This window comes from Juglans microcarpa x Juglans regia, chromosome 7S (assembly GCF_004785595.1).
Source record: "Juglans microcarpa x Juglans regia isolate MS1-56 chromosome 7S, Jm3101_v1.0, whole genome shotgun sequence".
Lineage (NCBI taxonomy): Eukaryota > Viridiplantae > Streptophyta > Magnoliopsida > Fagales > Juglandaceae > Juglans > Juglans microcarpa x Juglans regia.
The window spans coordinates 9,995,269-10,017,791 of record NC_054607.1 but is presented as its reverse complement, the minus strand read 5'-3'; the positions used below and the strand labels follow the sequence as shown (position 1 = coordinate 10,017,791).

General features: G+C 33.4%; 1 protein-coding gene across 1 annotated transcript; it reads right to left on the bottom strand.

Moving 5' to 3' along the window:
• Positions 1 to 13,326: 13,326 nt before the first annotated feature.
• LOC121240803 lies at positions 13,327 to 14,417 on the bottom strand (the record flags this gene model as incomplete). Its single annotated transcript, XM_041138334.1, has 1 exon — positions 13,327 to 14,417. A coding segment is annotated over one exon (702 nt), but the record flags the coding sequence as incomplete, so codon positions are not given.
• Between the last annotated feature and the right edge of the window lie 8,106 nt (positions 14,418 to 22,523).

Genomic DNA, 22,523 nt, shown 5'->3' with positions numbered 1-22,523 from the left:
TCAAGCAGGCATCTAGACAATTATAACGTCCATCCTTATGGTGAGACTTTAGAAAATAATTTTTAGAAAAACAAGACAGAAATTACTGAACCTTTTAAAAGTTTTTTCTTCCCTTCCCAAGATATAAAATATTCTACAGTTAAAATTTAAAACTTTTATTTATAAATATAGGAGAGAGTTTTGCAGCAGAAATCATCAAACTAAAAAATAAGTTATTTTACAAAAAATGGATTTCATAAAATATACAAAAGGTCTAGGCTTTCGTCACCTTTTCCTTAGGCCATGTCTGTCCTAATGCTTCATCCTCGTTTTATTCCTAGGTGGGGCACACATAAAAACAAAATGAGTTGAATACTCAATAAACATTACTTCATACCGTAAAAATATAAGAACATAATTTTCATTCATGCATTCTCACTCACATACTTACTTTACATAAAACGTTTTCTTTTCTTTATAACATTACAAGGTGGGGTTTTTCTTAAAAAAAAAAAAAAAGGTTTTATTTCCTCAAAACATTCCCATCTTGTACTTTCCTTCATAAAACTAAAACCTTTCAAGCATACAATTATTCTTATCACTTTTCTTTGGCCGTTACACTGTTGTATCCCATGTGTTGGGGTTAGCGATTTTTTAGACCTGATTTTGCCCGTGACCGCAGGTTGGGAATCCCTCAATCAGGGAGTAGCATTGGGTGTACTACTTACCCGGCATTGCAATCTGTACAGTCCTTTGGCACCATTATTCATTCATCAGTCATGGCCATTACATAGTTTCATATATTAAAACATTCATTTCTTTTCAGTCTTTTATTTTCCTTTCATTCATTTCTTTCCTTTTCATCAATTCATTTCATAAAATATTTTTTTGTAACATAAAGCATAAAACCTCATCATTGATTTCATGGAGCATATATACAATACATACTACGTATAGCATCCAATCTCATGCATATAACTATTCTTTGGGGTGAGTAAAAAGGGGCTACTAAAGAGGGCCAGTACATACATATACTTAAAACCTTAATACATTTGCATAGATTCATAAAGCATTTTCATTCTAAGAAACATTTCTATTCATTTCATTTCATAAGAGAATATTTTCTCATAAAAGCATTTTATAAGACATTCGTTTTGATTTTCATATCTTTAGAAAACTCTAGAAGAGTATGAACGTAATACTTACCTGGACTCCATGCTAAGCACATCTCATCCAGTCCGTTCATGTGCGTGTTAGATGGCAACCTACATGCATTCACAACCTCACGTCACTTCCTTTTCATTTAAAGAATGCTAGGTATAAAACTAGCATAAGAAAACTATCACTAACTCTTAGTTCATTTTATTCCATATGACCTTAACCTCTCATTGGTTCTTGACTTAGACTTCCTCCACTTAGACTAATCGTCGTCCAAATAAATTATCCTTTAACCATTTACTCTCATGCTTCTTCATGACATCCCTATTTGTACAAACTTACACATCTAGGTATTCCAAATACCCATTCATTTCACGTACACATGTCATCATCCAATCCTTGAGGTATAACCCTTGCCATAAATCTTAGGCCTAGATTGTAATTTAGAAATCCCAACTTCATTTTCTAATTAACAAAGTGAGATTCCATGCTTCACTTTAATCTCCAACCATTATTCATGAGCTTACAACATAACGTCACTTCACCATACGACCCAACTGCAATCACAATACCAATATTTAAATAATACCCTTCCCCCGTACATTATCCAATCCAACACCAATCCTAAGTCCCAATTCCTCACATCCAAATGCAAAACACAAGCCAACTAAGCATACCAATACAATCCACCCAACATACATGTGTCACACCCCTTTATCTTCTAAGATCAACATATAATCCAATTAAGATCAACAAACGCCATCCATTCATTATACACTTAAAGTACATACTCTGCCCAAATACATACCACCCACTCCCTTGCAATCCAACCCAATCAACTCTCCACACAACAACCAACACAATCACTATACCTAGTTCTGCCCATATCGATTACACACCCACACCACGCATTCATAAACATAACCACATGGCTTCATAACCTCAAACATGGCGTCCCTTGATCCATAAAGTCCAACACCATAACACAACCACACATATAATCCCGACACTTTACACAATTTACAATGTCACGTTAAGGTGGTGTTGGGCAACGGAGAAGGAGGTGTCGTTGGTAGCGGTGGCGGTGACGGTGACGGTGACGGTAGCAGCGACGGCAGCGGCTTCCTTCATTGGAAGGGGGCGTCGGGAAGAAAAGGAATCAGGGAGAGAGAGGGAAGAGAGTAAATGAAGGGATCTAAGGTTTCTCTTGGGGATTTAATCCTAACCCTTCATCTAGGAGTCCCTAATTTTAATCTAACAGTGGATATTTAAATACTTAAAGGGATGAAAATAAACTAAGTAAAATAGGTAGAAATGAAATGAAATGAAACTTTATTTAAAATCAAACTTTATTTCTTAATCCCAAAAATAATATTTTTCATCATAAAATAAATAATGAAGCTTACTAAATATTTTTAAGAGAAATAAAAACATCTAAATAAATAGATTTTTTAACATAAAATAAGATAAAAAATATTCAATAATATTCTTAAAGCACTAAAATCATTTAAATAAAATGAATTTCAAAAATTTTATTATTTTTGGAGTTTCAAATTATAAAAGGCTCACTTTAAAATTAGGATTGGTTCAATAACACTAAAAAAACTATTTTTATAATTTTAGACTTTTAAAATATTTCGAAGATTTTAAAACACTGGGCTTCATTTTAAAATCACCCGTTATATTTAAAAACACAGTTTCAATATTTAAAACGCGTAGACAAGACTCATGACCAATTGAGAGAAAATGGAGCGGTCGGTCACAATAGTGGTACAAGAAATTTGATTACTTTATAATTGAGCACATGTTTAATAAAACTACTTCTAATCATTGTGTATTTGTTAATAAATTCTCTAATGATGATCTTATTATTCTCTTGCTATATGTGGATGACATGTTGATAGTTGGTCTTGATTTTAAAAAAATTGATAGATTGAAAAGAGAATTGGGTAAATCTTTTGCTGTGAAAGACGTAGGACTCACAAAACAAATTTTTGGTATGAAGATTGAAGATCTCTCGTGACAGAAAGAATGTCAAGTTGTGGCTATCTCAAGACTCATATTAAGAAGATATTTGACAAGTTTAACATGTGCATGGCAAAACCAGTTAATTCTTCACTTGCCAGTCATTTGAAACTAAGTTCAAATCAGAGTCCTATAAGTGAGAAAGAGAAGGAAGATATGTGAAATGTGCCTTATGCATTAGCTATGGGTAGCTTAATGTATGTCGTGGCATGCACAAGACTTGATATCGCTCATGTTGTTGGAGTTGTTAGTCGATTCCTCCCTAATCCTGGCAAAGAACATTGGGCTGCCGGGAAATGGATTCTCAGATATCTCAAAGGTTCTTCCAAGGTGTGTTTGTGCTTTGGAAGTAGAAAGTATATGCTTGATGGTTTTGCGGATGCATATATGGCTAGTAACATTGATTCCAAGAAGTCTACTTTAGGGTACTTGATTACTTATTCAGGGTGAGTTCATGTGTCATGACAATCCCAACTGTATAAATGTGTTGCTTTGTCTACTACTGAGACTGAATATATTGCCATTACTGAAGCTAGCAAGGAGTTCCTATGGATGAAGAAGTTCTTATAAAAAATGGGCCAGAAACAAGAGAAATATAATCTCTATTGTGACAGTCAGAACTCAGCTTTTCATTCAAGCTTCAAGCATATTGAGGTGAGGTATCACTGGATTCGTGATTTATTAAAAATGAAGTTGTTACAGATTGAGAAAATTCATACTGATGAAAATAGGTCATATATGATGACAAAGCCACTACCTATGCAAAAGCTTGAATTACATAGAAGAAATGCAGGCTTGATGGATCCCCTCACATAATTGAGAGTGGGAGATTTGTTGGGTGGGTCCCTCCATGTGAGCCACTGAGTGGCATTTGGTAATTTGAAATAGGTAGGATTTTGTTTTATAAGTAGTTGTTGTGTGTTGGTGAGGAAAAAAACAAAGAAAAGAAAAAGAAAGAAAGGGAGTCACGGCCGCACATATGAAAGAGTGAGAATTTGGATTTTTTTTTCTTTCGCTTCTAGCAGAGCAGGTACTTGCACTTCGTGACCAGTTCGCGTACTTCTCTATAGTAAAAGTTCCATGGGCGGACAATTTGGTGGCAGATTGGTTGGCTAGGGCAACATCAGCAAAGAATGGTATAGAATTACCATGAGAGGTACATAAGAGGTTGATCGAGGTACCAGCCGTTGGGATCCCAGTAACACATGTGGGCCCTGGGACACTAGAATGGGCCAATAAAATAGCAAACTACCTAGAAACAGGGAAACTCCCCGAAGGAAAGGAGGTGGCTAGGAAAGTTAGAAGAAAGGCGGCGTGGTTTGTCAAAATCGGTGGCGTTTTGTACAAGAAGGGTTTCACAACCCCTTACTAAGGTGTATCTCACCCGAAGAAGCATAGTAGGTCCTCGCAAAAATACACAAGGGCGCCTGTGGTAACCATTCAAGGGGAAAAGTCTTGGCAAGGAAAGCCCTAAGGACAGCGTACTATTGGCCCAACGCCCTCAAAGACGCCAAATAGTTTGCTAGAAGATGTACTCAGTGTCAAGCATATGCCCTAGTCCCACACTGCACACTAGAAAGCCTATCCTCCATCACCTCCCCATAACCATTTGCCTGGTGGGGGGTGGACTCGTCGGATCGTTCCCGCTAGGAAAGGGTGGGTAAAACACATGATAGTAGCAATATATTACTTTACGAAATGGGAGGAAGCAGAAGCTCTAGCCGCCATAACAACCAAAGTCGTCAACAGGTTCCTATGAAAAAGTGTCGTGTACAAATTTAGGATCCCCAACACTATAATCTTCGATAACGAGAGGTAGTTCGATTTGGAGCGTTACAGGGCGTGTGCTAGGAACCCGGAATAAAGGTAAGATATTCATTGCTCGGGCACCCTCAAGCAAATGGGCAAGTAGAATCAACGAATAGGTCCCTACTCGTGATCTTAAAAAAGAAACTAAGTGAACAAAAAGGCGAGTGGGCATAAGAGCTCCCAGACGTCTTGTGGGCCTATAGAACTTTGGTGAAAACCCCATTAAGGGAGACACCTTTCACTTTGGCATTCGGAAGTGAAGCAGTTGCCCCCACAGAAGTTGGCCTACCTACATACCGGACCAACCACTTTGACCAGGCGGAGAACGACCAGGCTCTCGACGAGCAACTAGACCTACTCGAAAAAATAGGAGAGGAGGCAGAAGTCTAGAATATTCGCAACAAGAGAAAAGCCAAGTAATATTTCAACAAGCGGGTCAAGCCTAGATCATTCAAGGTCGGCGACCTGCTCTTGAGAGAAACAGGGGTCACGACCCAAGATGAAGGGAAGCTCGGCTCACGGTGGGAAAAGGCCCTAACTAGTAGCCGCAAACAGCTGTCCAGGGTCATACTAGCTCAAAGACAGTGAAGGAAGGGAGCTACATCACCCATGGAATGCCGAACACCTAAAGAGGTTTTACCCTTAAAAATTTATTTTCTTATGCATTTATTTTCAAGACAATTTTGGTTTTCAAAGTGTACATGTTGATGGGACTCAAAGCAATAAAAAGGGGTAAGCATTCAGCCCACTGCAATCCAAAATCGATGTGAAGGTTAGAAGACCCCACAACCCTCCCAACAGCTAGCCACCCAAGGTTGAGTATACACTCGTGAGGCAACTACAAGGGTGTAGAGTTGAAAAGACCCCACAACCCATTCAATGGTTAGCCACCAAAGGTCGAGTACACACTCGTGGTGCACCCAACAATTAGCAACCAAAGGACGAGTATACACTCGCAGGGCAACCAACAAGGGCGTGGAGGTCAGAAGGCCCTACGACCCACTCAACGGTTAGCCACCAAAGGTCAAGTACACCCTCGCGGTGCACCCAACAGTTAGCCACCAAAGGTTGAGTATACATTCACGGTACAACCAATAAGGGCATCAAGGTCACAAGACCTCACGACCCCCTAACAAGTTAGCCACAAGGCTCGAGTACAACTCATGGGGCAAGCCAACAGGTGTGGAGGCCAGAAGACCCCATAGCCAGCCATCGGCTAGCCACCATTGTCCAGAATAGTTAGCTAGGCAAGTTAAAAGGGCGTGGAAGACAAAGGCTAAAAACCAGCATAGGAAACACATAGAAGCTAAGTACCCAAGGAGCAAAAAATAAAACTACACGGAGCAATAAAGCAGAACAAGTGCCCAGAGCCAACACAAAGATCAGAGATAAAAGGGCCAATTCAAGGGCCAAAAATTGTTCAGAGCTTAACATCTGTCCAAAGAATATAAAATATCCAAAAGAGGGCAATAATCACAAAATGCCCAAAACAGGGGCCTGACACTAATAAAAAAAAAAAAAAAAAAAGACTCATTCTGGCGGCAGGGGATGTGGAAAGGCGTCAGGTATCACGTTGCACCCCAAGGTGTCTACATACAGGACTACGACAACATCCGGTTCAAACTCTTTCAAATTTAAATTCCTCAAAACAGTTCGAGGACTGGCCAATATATGCTCTCGCAGTCGAGCTAGTCCCACCCTATACTCGTATCCAAAAGCCCGGTCTCAAATAGCCCTGGCAGTGGAAAACTGAGGATGCAAACGAACAATCTTATTGTTTGCATCGACCAATTGGGACTCCAACTTCTCCCATGTCTCCTGTAGTTATTTCATTTACTTAAACAGCTTGATCACATTCGCCAGAGTTTGGTCTTGGAGGGCGTCCACCCTTTCGCGCTCTTTTTTATGCATATCATACCTAGCCTGCACATGTGATAGGTCCACTTGCAGCTCTGCTATCTTCATATCCTTCTGTTGGCACTCCTGCCAGAACGCCTCCTTTTTTCTTAGACAACTCTTTGGCCACCTTCTCACGCTTCTCTTCAAAAGAAGCCAGGGCTATAACCGCCTCCTGGCATTTCCTTTTAGCATCGGCTTGGGCCCACTCTGAGGATTCCAACTTCCCCCTCAGGCGTAACACTTCCACCCTGGTGGCAGCTTTTTCCATCTCCATCTTATGCAAGGTAAAACTATCACGAGCATGGAGAGTCTGGGCACAGTGGAGCTCAGAGCGCAGGCCGCACGACTCCTCGCGAAGAGAGTTGAGGTCTGCCTCTAGGGAGTGAGCATAGCCATCCGCCTACTCTAAGCATCATTGTAGATAGTCTCTCTCAGCCTTAAGGCGGTCGTTTTCTTTCTTGGAAAAATAAGAGAACTTCCGCCATTCATGAACTTCCTCCTCTAAGTGGGCCCTGTCATCTACTATCCAAGACGCCAAATCATCCACATTCTGTGCAAGAACAAATGATTAACTAAACTCTGTACAAGCAAAAGATATAACAGGAAAAATGGACAACAAACACCACACAAGCAAAAAGATATAGGGAAAAGAGCCTTACTAGAGACAACATTCTCCTTAGGCGCTTGGCCATCTCCATAGCTAACCCTCAAGAAGGCGGAGGGCAGCGAGGTTCAGCATCTTCCACCCAATTGGCGTCCCCCATCACATCAACCTTTAAGTTGTTGAGGGTCGGGTGCCCTAATATGGCGTTATACTCTTTAACTAGACAAAGTTTTCTCTCTCTCTCTCTCTCTCTCTCTCTCTCTCCCATTTATAAAATGTCTCTTCAAAATCTCCACAAAAGCAAGAAATGCCTAGCTTTTTTTAAGCATATATTACCTTTGTGGCATGACTTATAAGTTACATACAAATGTTTAAGACAAAAGCTTCAAATATGTCCAGAGGAACACCCCACCAAAAGAGTTTGTGTTTTTTTTTCCAATCTTTCTTATTTTTTGTCTTAACCTAAAAAATCGCATAATTCATGAATTAAATAACATGAATCAACTTGGGTTTTTTTCCTTTAACTTTCCCAACAACCAAACAGATTCATTAAAAATAGAGAATCAAGCAATATAATCCCTTGGTAGTTTGGATCTTTGTTTGACTTTGTGGGTAAATGGCCCTTGCTTCCTTTTAGCTTTTATTTCAGTGTCTGGCTCTCACTTCACAGAAAAACATACATAGTAGGAAATATAAGTTGAATATTTCTTTTTGGAAAAAAAAACCAAGAGATAGACCATGTTCTTTATGTGATTCTGAGTCTTACCTTCATTAAAAGATATAGATGGGCTGCTTTCTATTTTAAAGTTTGTTTCTTTGTTCAGGTCATACAAATCTTGTCTATACTTTGCTCATCCTTGTTTAATAAGCCATAAACAATATGGAAAATTTTGGAAGGTAAGAGATTTGTGCATTCTTTCTTATTCAAAAGCTGCATCTAGCAGAAGAAAATGAACCTACAAATCCTTATATGTGTACTAATTCTTACTGCTTTCTTCATTAATCATCTGCACGCATCAATATATTTCTTTTACTTATTTTTAGTACTTGTTTTTTTTAAATGAAATGACATCGATCAATTTGACTTTATGGTAAGTCAACTTGACTAAATTGTTGACTTGAAATTTCACAATGATTCATGTAGATCCAGGAAAAAATAAATTTACCAATTCAAACTCATATATTAGCAAAGTTATTACTAGTTTTCTGATTTGTGTAAGGCAGTATGTATAAGTGCATTAGGTTGACTGAATATATTGGTTCGTTAAGCATGTATGCAAATTTCATGGCCTGCACTTACAGCCTTTCTCCTTGACTCTGCATGTATTAAAATTCTCAATACTATTGTTAGCACTTTCTTCTTGGTTTTTGTTGCTGAATGGGGTGATAAATCATTCTTTTCCAACATAAGTGGAAAGGCCAAACACCATTTGATGGAATTGTATTGAACTAGAAATTATCCTCTCTCATGCCTGTCCATGAGACAATTTTCTTTGCACTTCTGCACCTGTATGACATTTCTAATTTCTAATTTTTGTACTTTTGATTTCTGATTTAATTATGTTTGTAATCAGGTAACGTTTAAGGATCCCCATTCAGCCAAGAGAGCTTGTCAAGACTCAAAACCACTATCCTGTGATTGTTGGAAGAAGAGCTAATTGATGAAATTTTTTTTGATTTTTTGCATACAATTTGTTGTTTATTAGAGTTTGATTAAAGCAATGTATGTGTTTTGTAATATTTTTAACAAATTAGTTCAAACAATGTAATATGTAGTGGATTGCATCGTGTATGTCACATGCATTTTATATGATGAATATTGATTTTTTTTTTTTTACATGCATTTAGTTAAAAAGTTAATTAATTGTTTATAAGCTTATGTTGTATTCAGAGAGTTGAGTTTTCTCTGTTCCTTTAAAGGCCATCAACTGATTTTAATTCTCAGCCACCCATGTTCTATATGAGTTCTTTGTAGGCTTGTAGCATGAAATTTTCTGTTAAGAATAAAAGAGATGTATATTGTTTTCTATTGAGATTATGATTTGAAATTCTAAATGGAGACAAAATCTTTGAAGTCCAATTAATAATAAATAAGCTTTGAAAAAAAAATTTGGGTACAACTCGGAACCTGGATTTTCAGGTTTTAAAAACCCAGACTCATCCGAGTTTCGGCCCGGGCTAATCCGGTCCGGTGTACCTGGATTCCCGAGTCAGAACTCGGATGAATAGTTCTACCACGATGTACTATATTGCGATGCTTGGATGCTCATTCATTGTTTAAACAATAAATAAAATACTGAAAATATAAATAAAGAGCGGATTATTAAGCTTTATGTGATTTGGAAATACAAATAAGAAGAGGAGCATTAAGATTTATATAATTCGACGTTAAGGCTTACATCCATAAATCTTTTAAAACAAAATCTACTATATTTAATAATTTTATAATCTCTCGTAACTCTCTTTTTCTTTTATGCAATGGTGGAAAACTGTTATGAACCTATTAGGTAGAACTCATCCTTGAAAACTAGCTTATAAGGGAAGGGTGCCTAGAGGCTTATAAACCATCAATCAATCTCATATTTAGTCGATGTGGGATTGTAACAACTATCACGCTCTACAACGGACGTCCATGGCGGTCCTGGCACTCATACGGACTGGCTGTGCGTTAGGTCTTTTCCTAGCTCCAGGCGAATACTGCCATGCTGACATCACCTCGTGTGCTGCACAATTGCAACCGTCGCAATATGGTCTTAGATGTGAGGTGGCTCTGATATCATTTGTTATGAACTCACTAGGTAGAATTTATCTTTAAAAATTAGCTTACAAGAAAATGATGCATAAGGGCTTATAAACTATCAACCAATCCCATACTTAATTGATGTGAGATCGTAACAAAAACTAAAAATATGTTGATTTTAGAGTTAGTCGATTAAAATATTTTAAACATATTTAGAAATAATATGTGCTCATTGTCACCGATAATGGCGCTGTTGCATTTCTAACCGGTACCAAGCAATTGGAAAAGAGTGAGTTTTTTTTTTTGAAAAAAAAGAAAAAAAAAAAAAAGAGTGAGTTAACCGCTGGGCTACTTCACGTAGTATTGCATCATTTGATGTATTAAAAAAGGTTTTAAATGTGTTCTTTGTGAATTGTAAATTGTGACTTTTCATAAGTTTTTTTTTTTTTTTTTAATAAAAAACCCCACCTACGAATTTAAACATTTCAAAATTCTCTAGAAATTATAGAAGCATATTTCATTTTTTGGGCTATTTTGTATTGGGTTGTAAATTTTATTTCGTATGCACTGAAAATGAATAATGAGAACTAGTAGTGTTGTATCTTGGGAATAGATTGTAAAAAAGCCCAATGCATGTTCTAATTTGGAGGTGGCAACATTTTTCTCAAAGGTTACAAACAAGATAAACCTCTAAATTCGATTTCCACTCCGATTTGATCTTATAATAAAGAGTACTTCTACGTATTCCTGCAATCCTATTTATGTGTCAACATGAAGAATTACAATAATGCCCTTGATCTGAAATCTATACAAAATTTCATCTTCCATCTAAAAATAGCCTTATTTGAAATCTACTCAAAATTCAACTTCCATCAAAATCGCTTCTCACTATCACTTCTCCAATGAAGTAGCAGTGGTTGTGTCCTTCACCACTATTAGCCTCCTCAACCATTGTCATCTTCCTCCACCACTATTTGCCATTTAGGGAAGCATTGTGTTCCTCTTGCATCGTGTTCGATCATCGAGTTTGAGCTTCACCCTTGGTCATCGACCTGATCTTATCCTCCATGACTGGTAGCCTCTGACCACGTAAGGAATCGTTCTCACCTTATAATTTCAGCTCGCAATCTCAGCATTGAGAATAATAAGTTTTTGATTGTTTTATATTTTTTTGGCTCAGTTTAATTTCATATGATAGGGCATACAAACACTTGATGAAACGATGTGTTTCATTTAAGACATGGCTAAAACATGTATCGGGTGTGCGGCAATCCTCATTCGGGGACTGCAATAATGGTTTTGCTGTTCAAATTATATTAATTTAGCGAAAGACCAAAAATTAGTGTGACACATGCTTACCATGTGATAACCAATTTTAAATGAGCATGTGCCATCCATTCAAAGTAATTTGAGAGTCATGCTAACATTTTTCTTTTCTAACTAGAGAACCCTTATTTTTATAATTTTTAATAATTAATGAATTAAACAGACTTGTTTAGTGGTTAAAGCGTCTAACCAACAAGATCCAGCATTAATGGTTTCGTACTTTCCAATTTATAAATTTTACTTTTCAGTAGTTTATTTAATTTGCCGTTGGTGTTGACACGGCATCAAATATTTGAACTCATAAATTTCTAATATAAATTATGGACCTTGCTATTAAAATCTAAACATACTGTTTGACATGTAAATTTAGGAAAATTCATTTTTTTTTATTTAGGAAAATACAGAAATTTGGGAAAAAAATTCAAAAAAAAAATTATTCAATTTGAATAGGTTGTCAAATGGGATGCTAACTATCATTTTCTTTGGAATTATAATTCCTTATAATATAAAGAAGACAAAATTGTTTTTGAAATTCTTCCAGTTGATTTTTTTTTTAAATTTATAAATTTATTTTAATAAATTTTTGTTGTAGGTAAAATATTTCTTTCATACAAGTTTTGTACAAACTTTTATAAATAAAATAAAATACACATTGAAAAAGTATTAAAAAAATTATTTTTTTATAAAAAAAATCTATATAAAATCACCCTATTTAAAATTTGTAGTTAAGATTTGTCTTTATCCAATGTCGGTGCTTTCGATGTTGTTGCACAAGATCCAAGGCCAGTCAATTATATGCGTTTTTAAAAGTAAATTAAAGAGAAGGAGGCAACTTGATCCTCAAGTATTCCTTTAATTGGATTAGCTTAACAGATATGCATTTCTTATTTTCTTCCCTCACCATCTGCCAGCAAAGCTTTAAATAATTAAAGTTACTTTATGAATTACTTTTTATCGGGTTATAATTCATTTTTCATCTCGGATTTTACACTTTAAGCCCCACTTTAAGCTTTATAAAAAATAAGCCATTATATCTTTTTAACTAATAAGGTTGTATTTGGATAAAAGAGTGATCTGAGATCATTCTATTATTATTTAATATTTTATTATTTAATATTTCATCATTAATCCTTCACTACTGTTTATAGATTATTTGAGATCATTTTAGTATCTCTAAATTTTATATTTTAAGTACTCGTTTAATTTAATTTTTAAAATGGATAAATGGTCATTAAACATTATTTTGACAATAGTACAATATAAGATTAGAATATATCAGTTTTTATAAATAATTTTTTTTTTTTTTTTTATGACAAGAAATCTCAAAAGAAAAATTCTTATACACTATACACCTAATTTTATTTTATTTTATTTTTATTTTTTCCTCAACAACTATGCGGTGTAAGCCTGTTGAATAGAAGAACTCGTTTAAAATTATATAGATTGGATGAAACATACCACTAAAACCCAATAATTCAAAGATCGGAAAAATGTATTTATTTCTATTAAGATTTTCATACAACAATAAAAATATGTCAGACAGTTAACCAATAAGAATCTTTGAACTTTGACTTGAATTGGTCCAATAGGAGGTTAAAAGTGGTTTGATCATAAGTTGCATTCTTGCAGGTTGACTGACCGACATATTGTGCCAATTTATGCACTTTCATTCTTTTCATTATCGCAAATTACTATTCAAATTTAAAATTATAAAGATACAATCATTTTTATTTTTATTTCCATAAAAGGATGATCTTTTTATAAAATAAATTATGAAACAGATAATTAAATAAAATTGTAAAAATGCTTGTCTGTAAAATGTAAATTTCTCTTCACAAAATTACACTCCACGACCACATCCGTCCTCCTCAACAACTTCAGTTTCTACAACTTCTAAAAGCTTGATAAACAAGACCAACTACCTCACTCAGCACGCGGAAGGTACATCTCATTAATTTATGCAAAACTTTTTAAGGAAAACCAGACACATTTTCCCAATACAATGTCTGCCCTAAATTTCTCTTCGTCCAAAAATGTTCCTCTTCGTCGCATTAGATTCATCAAACGACGTCGGATACAACCTCCTCCAAAAGCACAAAACATAATTACCAATAATAATAATAATAATAATAATAATTCCGCAATTTCTTACCGATATTTTTTTTTTCGCGACTTCTAATCTTGGAAGCCAGTTTTTTCCCAAATCGCGTTTCGGACCCGACTGAGATCCCTCCCTTTCAGAGTCCTCCCCATCCCTTCGTGTACCGAGAAGGACGCGATCCTCGTCCTTGCCAAAAACTCGTGCGGCGGCACCCTCACCCCTTTCTCGAACTCCTCGCCTTCTTCGCCGTCGTCGTCGTCGTCGTCATGGTCAACGCCTTCCTCGCGGTGATTCTCTCTGTATTCGGCCCTCAGGATCTTCGACCAGTCCGGAATGTTCACCGGAAGCGAGGACGCGATCGTGCAGGCGACGACGGAGCGGTCGGCAGAACTGGATCGCGAAGGCTTGGAGGATGGCTTCTTCGAGAGGCGCGAGGCCGCTGGGGAGGGCATGAGGAACTCGGGTGAGTCGTAGATGTTGGACTCGTCCAGTTCGAATACCGAGTCCTGAGTGATGAGAGGATTGTGGTGCTCCCGGTAATTGGGAAGGAAACGGTAGCTTGGACGAGCGTAGTAACTCTTATTGGTCGCCATGGAAAGGTACTCGACCCTTACGCAGAGAGTTTTGACCTTCTCTCTCTCTGACGCTGCGAAGGTGGGGTTGGTTTTAGGTCTAGGAAATGGGGCTTCCGATCTGGTTTTATAAGTGGTTGTGAGTTCGGACGAGTTGCTGTATGGATAAGGCTCTCTCTCTCTCTCTCTCTCTCCAAGTTCATTTTATCAAAATTACCGAGACACCCTCCGGTTTTCACGTCAATTCCACCTCAGTTTTTCTAATTTGTCCACTAAAAAATTCCATATTTTATTCCTTGCGTTGGAATTTATCTTTTTTATTTTAGGGAATATCCTCCTCCCATTAGAAAAAAATAAAGTAGAGTTTGTGAACGTTTTGAAAATTTATTAGTAACATAATATTTATATAAACATAAAGCTTATAAATTTCTAATAATACTTCACGATAGCGTGAATATACCTGGGTATGTTTAGTTGTTGAGCTCATTCTAACTTATTTCAAATTAATTATTATTCAGATTTACTATTTTTTTAACTTTTTTATAAAAAGTTAGAACATATCTTAACCGACTTCATACATTTAAGCTTCGTTTGGGACTTGAACTTAATTTAGTCTAATTTTAAGTTGAGTCTAACATTCAAATATCTAACTCTCAAATCACTAAACTCATCTAACTCAAAATCACTTTACACGTAGACTCACAATTTTTTTCAATTCAACACTTCTTTACACCCAGAACTTACAATCTTTTTCAACTTTTCATAAATATATATAAACTCATCTTAATATCCAAACACATCTAAACTTATTTTAAGTAGGCTCTACAAAACTCACTACACTATTTCAACTCACTACTATTTATAAAAAATTTAATCTATCTCAACTCAACTCAACATCCAACTCATTGCAATGTAAGATAATGTGGTTCACTCCATCTATTTTATAATAATAAAACTTTATAATATTGACTTTTTTATATAATGCACCTGTCAAATAAACAACCTAATATACAATATGGTAGAATAATCAAACCCATAAATTCCCACCCCCTACAAAAAATGCTTATTTCAAAATTAACAGCTAACTACTACCTATCCATATTAACTGAAAAACTACGATGTTTTCTGTCAAACTTCCGGCTCCATCCAACGGCTCTGATGAAGGTACGTGTTTGTTCCTTATGACTATGGATTGAGGCCACGTGTTGTGTGTCAAAACCAGTGATAGCGGACAACGACGAGGGGCATTTTGGGAAGATAGATTTGGGTCATACGTCGCACCGTCAGTCCACCGCAGCGAGGGAAGTTTCTTCGAAAAAAGAGGAAAAAGTGGTTCTGTTCAGAAGTTGAGGATCGCGACACGTGTAAATGTACGCGTAGGTTCGCCGCGTGGCTAAAGGAGGTTGCATGTTTTGCTGGGATAGAGGCTAGAGCGCATTGTTTCCTTCGTGGAAGTATACTTTAAAGTTTAATGAGCACGGGTTGAACGTTGAATTGGACAGCAAGTCAAATGAAAGATTTTGAATTTTTTGAACTCGCATGTAAATAAGAATTTTTGCTGGCTCTGATTTCTAGAATATATATAGATATATATATATATATATATATTAATGTGGAAAAATGTCAATATAAATAACCCGTCAGGTGTGGTCGAATATAAATTTAAAACATAAATCATTATATTGAATGTTTTCAAAATTTTGAATTTATATATAATACAATAATTTAAAATCAGATCTTATAATAAATTTTGTGTCTCAATTTAAAAAAATCTTAAAAATATTTATTTAAAAACATAAACGATTCATTGTATTAAACTTAAAATTTAGTATCATGAGTCCTTGTACATATTAGAAATATTTAAGTTACTTAAGTTTTTATAGAATGAAATGGTTTTTATATTTTTTTTAAAATATTAAAATAAAAAAAATCTCAATTTTATCTTTGGGAGCCTTGCATAGGGCCTTAGGCAATGGCGTAAGGGGATGTTTGGATTCAAAATTCATCTCAATAAATCTTATCTCATCTAATTATTATAATTTTTATAAATTTTTATATAAAATACAATAATCAATTCAACTTTTTCAAAATTTAAAACAAAAATAATATTAAAAATAAAATTCTAATAATATTTTATTCAACTTTTATCTCATTTAATCTAAACTCACTATCCAAACCTACCCCCAGTCTGAATGCTTAGAATATCTCAATATATTTGTAAATAGTAATAAAATGATTAAAGTTAAAATATCTTATTGAGTTTTGAGAAATGAGTAAGAAAAAAATGAATAAAAGTATTATAAAGTTAAAAAATTATTTAAAGATAATTTTTAATATAATTTTATTTTGAAATTTGAAAAAGTAGTATTTTTTTTTTTTTGTAATTTGTTTAGGAGGTTGGAAAAGTGGTAATGAGTAGGCAATAATTAGATAAAAAAGTTAAAGATCTGAAATTAAAATTGTTTTGTATTTGAGTGATGTTTGAAAAAAAAAATATTTGAAGATTTTTAGAATACTTAAGATAATTTGATTTGCCAAACGAAGTCTTAATTGGCCTTACCTTTGGCCGGCCCTAATTCTATATATATATAGTATTGATGCATGCATTGGTTCCTAATTCTACACTAGACTTATTTCTAGTGTCTAATTACATGTTTTTATATTTTAGTAAATTGGTATTGTGTGTTATTAATTTATTATACTAGACTTATTAGTTATTTTTATGTGTTTAATTTATTTCTATACAAGACTTATACTATAGTGTCTAATTACATGTTATTATACTTTAATAAATTAGTATATGTGCTATTAATTATTATATTAGACTTATGTAAATACCAGTGTCTAACTTATTTCTATATTTGATTATGTATGGTAGTAATACTATGTTGTTTATATATACTAAGCTATCATTAGTCTATTTATATTATAGTATAAGTATATTATTTTAAAATAATTTTTCCATACTAGTATATTATTGAATTTAACTATATAAGTTCTAGTTATATAACTATATAACTATATTAGGATATATGATAAATATATTGATATATACATATTTTTTTAATATATATATACAATATCCTAGTCAGATTTAGAGTTGAAGTCAAAGTCGGAGGCAAAGTCGGAATCAGATTAGATCGGAGTCAGAGTTGATCTAGCGACACCTTCGACTCCAACTGAAAAATTAAAAAAGAAATTGACTCCGACACCATTTTGACAGAGTCGGAGCGGAGTTACAATGGATTGATTCGAAGTTGGATTTTCATATTTTTGCTCAGCCCTAATTAACATTGATCGAGGTCCATGCTACTATATATGTGAGTGAAAATGGTAGTCTAGATTGGGTTTATATCGATAATTGTCTTGTAATTATATATGCATAACCTGTAACTTCTTCCCGTATTCGGACGGTTATAGAGTTAGTTTCTATTACCTAAAATTCACATACCAACAATACAAATATAACTACAATTAACAAAATAAATAAAAGTATACGTTTGTCCATAAAGACATCCAAGAACTCCACCAATATAAATAATAAAGAACTCCACAAAGTCTCAATAAAGTCATTGATATTCCAAAATACCAACCAAAGAAAATAACAAATTTTCTGAACAAAACTCTCCAATAATCTCTTGTACATTTGGTACTTTTTCCACTATGCTTAACTAATCTCTTAAAAGCTTCATATTCTTGATTTTCAATTGAATCATCAAACGCTCAACTATTCTCCTCCTCCTCCTCTTTCAGCGAAAATTAGATTTGGAACTCTTGATTTTTATTACGATAGAGAGAGAGAGTGAGAGAGGGAAGGAGAGACGGCTAGGACTTCCTATCTTTTTCATCAATTAAATCATATTAAACTATATATGTGACAATTTCCGAGCTTTAAGTTTTTCAAAGATAGTCTAATTAATTTAATGTCTTCTCTCCATTTCATTAATTATCATTATCCGTGATGATTCCAACGAGGTAATATTTTAAGATTCTAGAGAATTTTAAAAGATTATTTTTTTTTTGATGGTGTTTAAGCCTCAGTTGGGATATTTATAATATCTCGGTATATTTGTAAATAATAATAAAATAGTTTGAGTTAATATATTTTATTAGGTTTTGAAAAAAAAGAGAGAAAGAGTTTAATAAAATCTTATAAAGTTAGAAAATTATTTGAATATAATTTTTATTTTAAAATTTGAAAAAGTTATATTATTTTTTATGTGTTGTTTGGTAGTTTGAAAAAATTGTATTGATTAGATAATGATTAGATGAAAAAGTAAAAAATATAAAATTAAAAAGTATTTTGTATTTGAGTGATATTTGAAGAGAAAATAGTTAAAAATATTTGAGAATAGTTATGTTGACGGGAGTATATATCCCCTTGTAGAGAGGTGAAAATTTATTTTCCCATCATCCTTAGGAATGAATTTATGTTTTAACTGGACAAAAATATCAGACAATTTTCTTTTTTTAATTTCATAAATTGTATTTATACAAAAAGTTAGGGTTGTTTTACATATACGCGCGTTTGTTCTATTTTTTGTTTTTAATCTAAGAAATATATTCCAAATAAATGCCATATCATGCTAATATTTTTTAATTTGTTGGTTAAAGTTATTAGTGTAAGAGAAAAAGGCTATATATTTATATATATTATTGACACTATGAAATGGAGAGTACCTTGTCCATATTATTTCTAAGAACAGACCAATTTCATTAATGTGCAATAATAAAGTATGTTTAAGGGATAATTCTCGATTAATGTACTTACTCTTTGTGGTTCTAAAACATTTGAAATTAGAAATTAGTCATGTCTGTGTGAATCGTAAATTCGAGTTTGAGATATTAGGGACACTTTCCATTAAAACTTCATCCTCAAATTGCTTGATCGTTTTATACTCTGATCAAAACCAAGATTAAAGTGCACTTATGTCATTTTACAATTGATAACGAGTACTCCTTAATTGGTTAATAATTAATTTGTAAGGCCAAGATCAGCATGATTGCCCGATAGCTTATGACCCAGTTCTCTACATAGAAAATTTGGGTTCGAAACCCCACAACCCCTTGTATAATAAAAAAAAAAAAAAAAAAAAGCGGTGCTACTATGCCGCCTGAGTAGCACCGCTCAAATTGACCGCTAGGCTAAATTGACATTTTTATTTTTTTTTTAAAATTTTTTCATTCATATTTTTTTTATCATTTTAAAATATTTTTAAAAATATATAAAAAAATAATATACTAATAGTTATTTTCTTAACCATTAAGTAAAAAAAAAAAAATTACAAAAAAATTAAAATAAAGGAGGTGTCAAAATGGTGTGTCAAATTTAGATGTCAAAGTAGCATTGTTCAAAAAATAATTTGTATATTTATTTCTTAACAACAACAAGCTCAATATATAGTCATTAAACTCATCCTTATCCACTTTCGACTAACAATTCAATTATTTAACCCTTTCAAGAGATGGTATTTATATTTTTTTATTCCCATTTGGTCAATTAAATTTGACCATCCAAACTTAACAAATTTGCAATTTGACCTCCAAATTATTAATACGGGAAAAAAAATTTCTCAAGTTGTTGTATGAACTTGATCAATGCTACAAGTGTGAGAGAAATACATGACATATGATAGAGAAATAAGTACTGTATGGCTAGCTACTTTATGTGTCCCTCTCTTTCACTTGAGGTCTTAAAGTTTTGATAATAACTTGAGACGACCTTGATCACATTTGCAATGTGACCACCAAATTATTCTGTTCCTATTTGTATTTTTCATGATTTTACTCAACTTAACTAATTTGCAATATGACCTCCAAATTAAACAGGCCAAACTCTAAAATCTTAACACGATCTATGTAAATAACAGATGATATGACATGACATGCTTAACAAATTTAATAATTAACTTTTATTGGGTTAATCTGGATATGACCCATTCAATCCGTTTCAAACCTTTTAACCCATTTTACACGTATGTTTCATATATTTATTTTTTAAACTAATTAATATAATTTAATATATAATACAAGGATAACTATATAAATTATTCACAATTATAACCGGTCGTGATAAAATATTTATTAATAATATCAAAACCAATAATATATAAGAAAATTAATATTTTCATAAAAAAAAATTACATAATAACAAAAAAAGTTTAATAGTTTGAAATATTAAGTAGTTAAATACTAATATTAATACTACATCCCAACATTGAAAAAAGGTATATAAAATTAAGTATATATAAAATTCGAAAATAAAATTAGTTCGTGTTATATAGGTTGATTGCAGGTTTCGCAGGTTGACATGTTTATTAATCATATTTTATCGGATCAATCTGTTCTGACCCAAAACCATTTAAATCAAATCATTTGTTTGTGTCGGATTCATGGATCGTGTCATATATTACTATTCTTAATTAAAATTATTATAAAAGAACCACTAAAGATATTTGCACAAAGTCTTGTAAGTTTTTAACATTTGATTGGATAATTTGCACGTAAGATTGTAAATACATAGGATTACTCGATAAAATCTCTAGGATTGGCTCGATCAAATTTGATTTTAGCACGGTTCGTTAATTAAATGAGTTGTTAATTTGTGAGCATAAAGGTATGATTAATTATTTAACGATATAATTTATATAAAACTTGATTCAACTCGTATGAGCTTGTATAAACTTGAATAATTTTACTTTTACTATTTTACGTGTCACTAATTTTATTTTTACAATAAGATTATCTTAAGAATATAAAAAGATTGTAGAAATCATGTTTCCCTTAGGATATTGTTTTAATCTTTATAAATATAATTATTGACATATCTACACATGAAGTATAAAGATATTTAAAAAAGAATCAGAATTTGTTTGTCAAAATCTATAGATAATGTTATACGATATAATATAAATGATTATTTAAAAAAAAATGAAGTTGTTAGAAAATCAACTCGAATTTGTTCAAAAGATAAATTAGTTGTTCATGAATATAAAATGTAATTTTGTAGTAAGCTCGAATTCGGCCAGGGTTTAAAAAAACTACATGAACAAAACTTGACTACCTACATCTCACTTGAACTCAATTCATGTCTACTCCAAGTGCATTCTTACATGATATTAACTATTAACCGTGAGATTGGCATTGTTCGTACATAAATAAATAATTTCAAAATCTGTACGTAAAAAACCATTAGTTGCTTGGAGGCATGTACTATTGTATAAGCTGCTGCATTTGGAGTTGCATCTGTTTTTTGAACTCTTCTTGTTGTTTTTCATGTTGTTTGATGTGCATCTTCATGTCTTCTTATTTCAACAATTGAACCTCTAACTCATGCTGCCTTACAATCAATTATTCGATTCTGAAATTCGCATTCTCTAGCGCTATAGAAGTCATAGATGCAAACCTGGAAGAAAAAGAAGAGGGAGAAGGTTTTACACAGCAACCCAAACCCCTCAAATATCCTGAATGTAGATCCAGGATTTGTTAAAAATATCAATATCACTTGTTGAGGAATATTGATCTGACGCAGATTCAGCACATAGGGCAACCATTTTATCCTAGATATATATAAGATAAAGAATTAATATCGTCATAAATATTCTAATATATTTAATTAAAACAGGTTATAATACTTACATAATTTTCATGAGCATCAGGATGAGTCCATTTTCCATTACGATCAGTATGCGATGTAGCTATAATTTTGTTAGATCATAATTAATATCTGAATCTTGTTACAATAATTGGTATCCTCAGAGAGATGCACAACAGGGAGATCATGGAGTATCGGCTACTGAGACATCCAGATAAGCCGAGACATTAGTATACAGTGCTACTCGTGAGGACATGGCCGAGATCGGGCGTGCAGCGATCAGCATACAACATCAATGATGATCGATGCAGTGTTTATGGAGGTTCGTTCTGCTGTGTCTGAGTTTCGTACAAAGATTACTACTAGCATATCTGAGTTACGTACGAAGCTTGATGCCATGTCTGCGACTCAGGTCACCATCAGTACTCGACTAACACAGATAGAGGAACGCTTAGCTACAGTCGAGGAAGTGTACAAAGAGTTGGGTCTTAATACTTTCTATCTTTTATTTTATTTTTTTTTGTTTTTAGAATGGACAGTATTTAGTCTTTTGTAAATTCAATATTTAATTATGAATTGGTATTATTTTATATTTTCTAAACTAATTATTGATTTATATTATTTAATTGATAAATTTCTTATAATTACTAGTTAATATAAATATAATTCTCTAAAACAAAAAACATATGATCACCTTTCAAACCCTATAAATAATG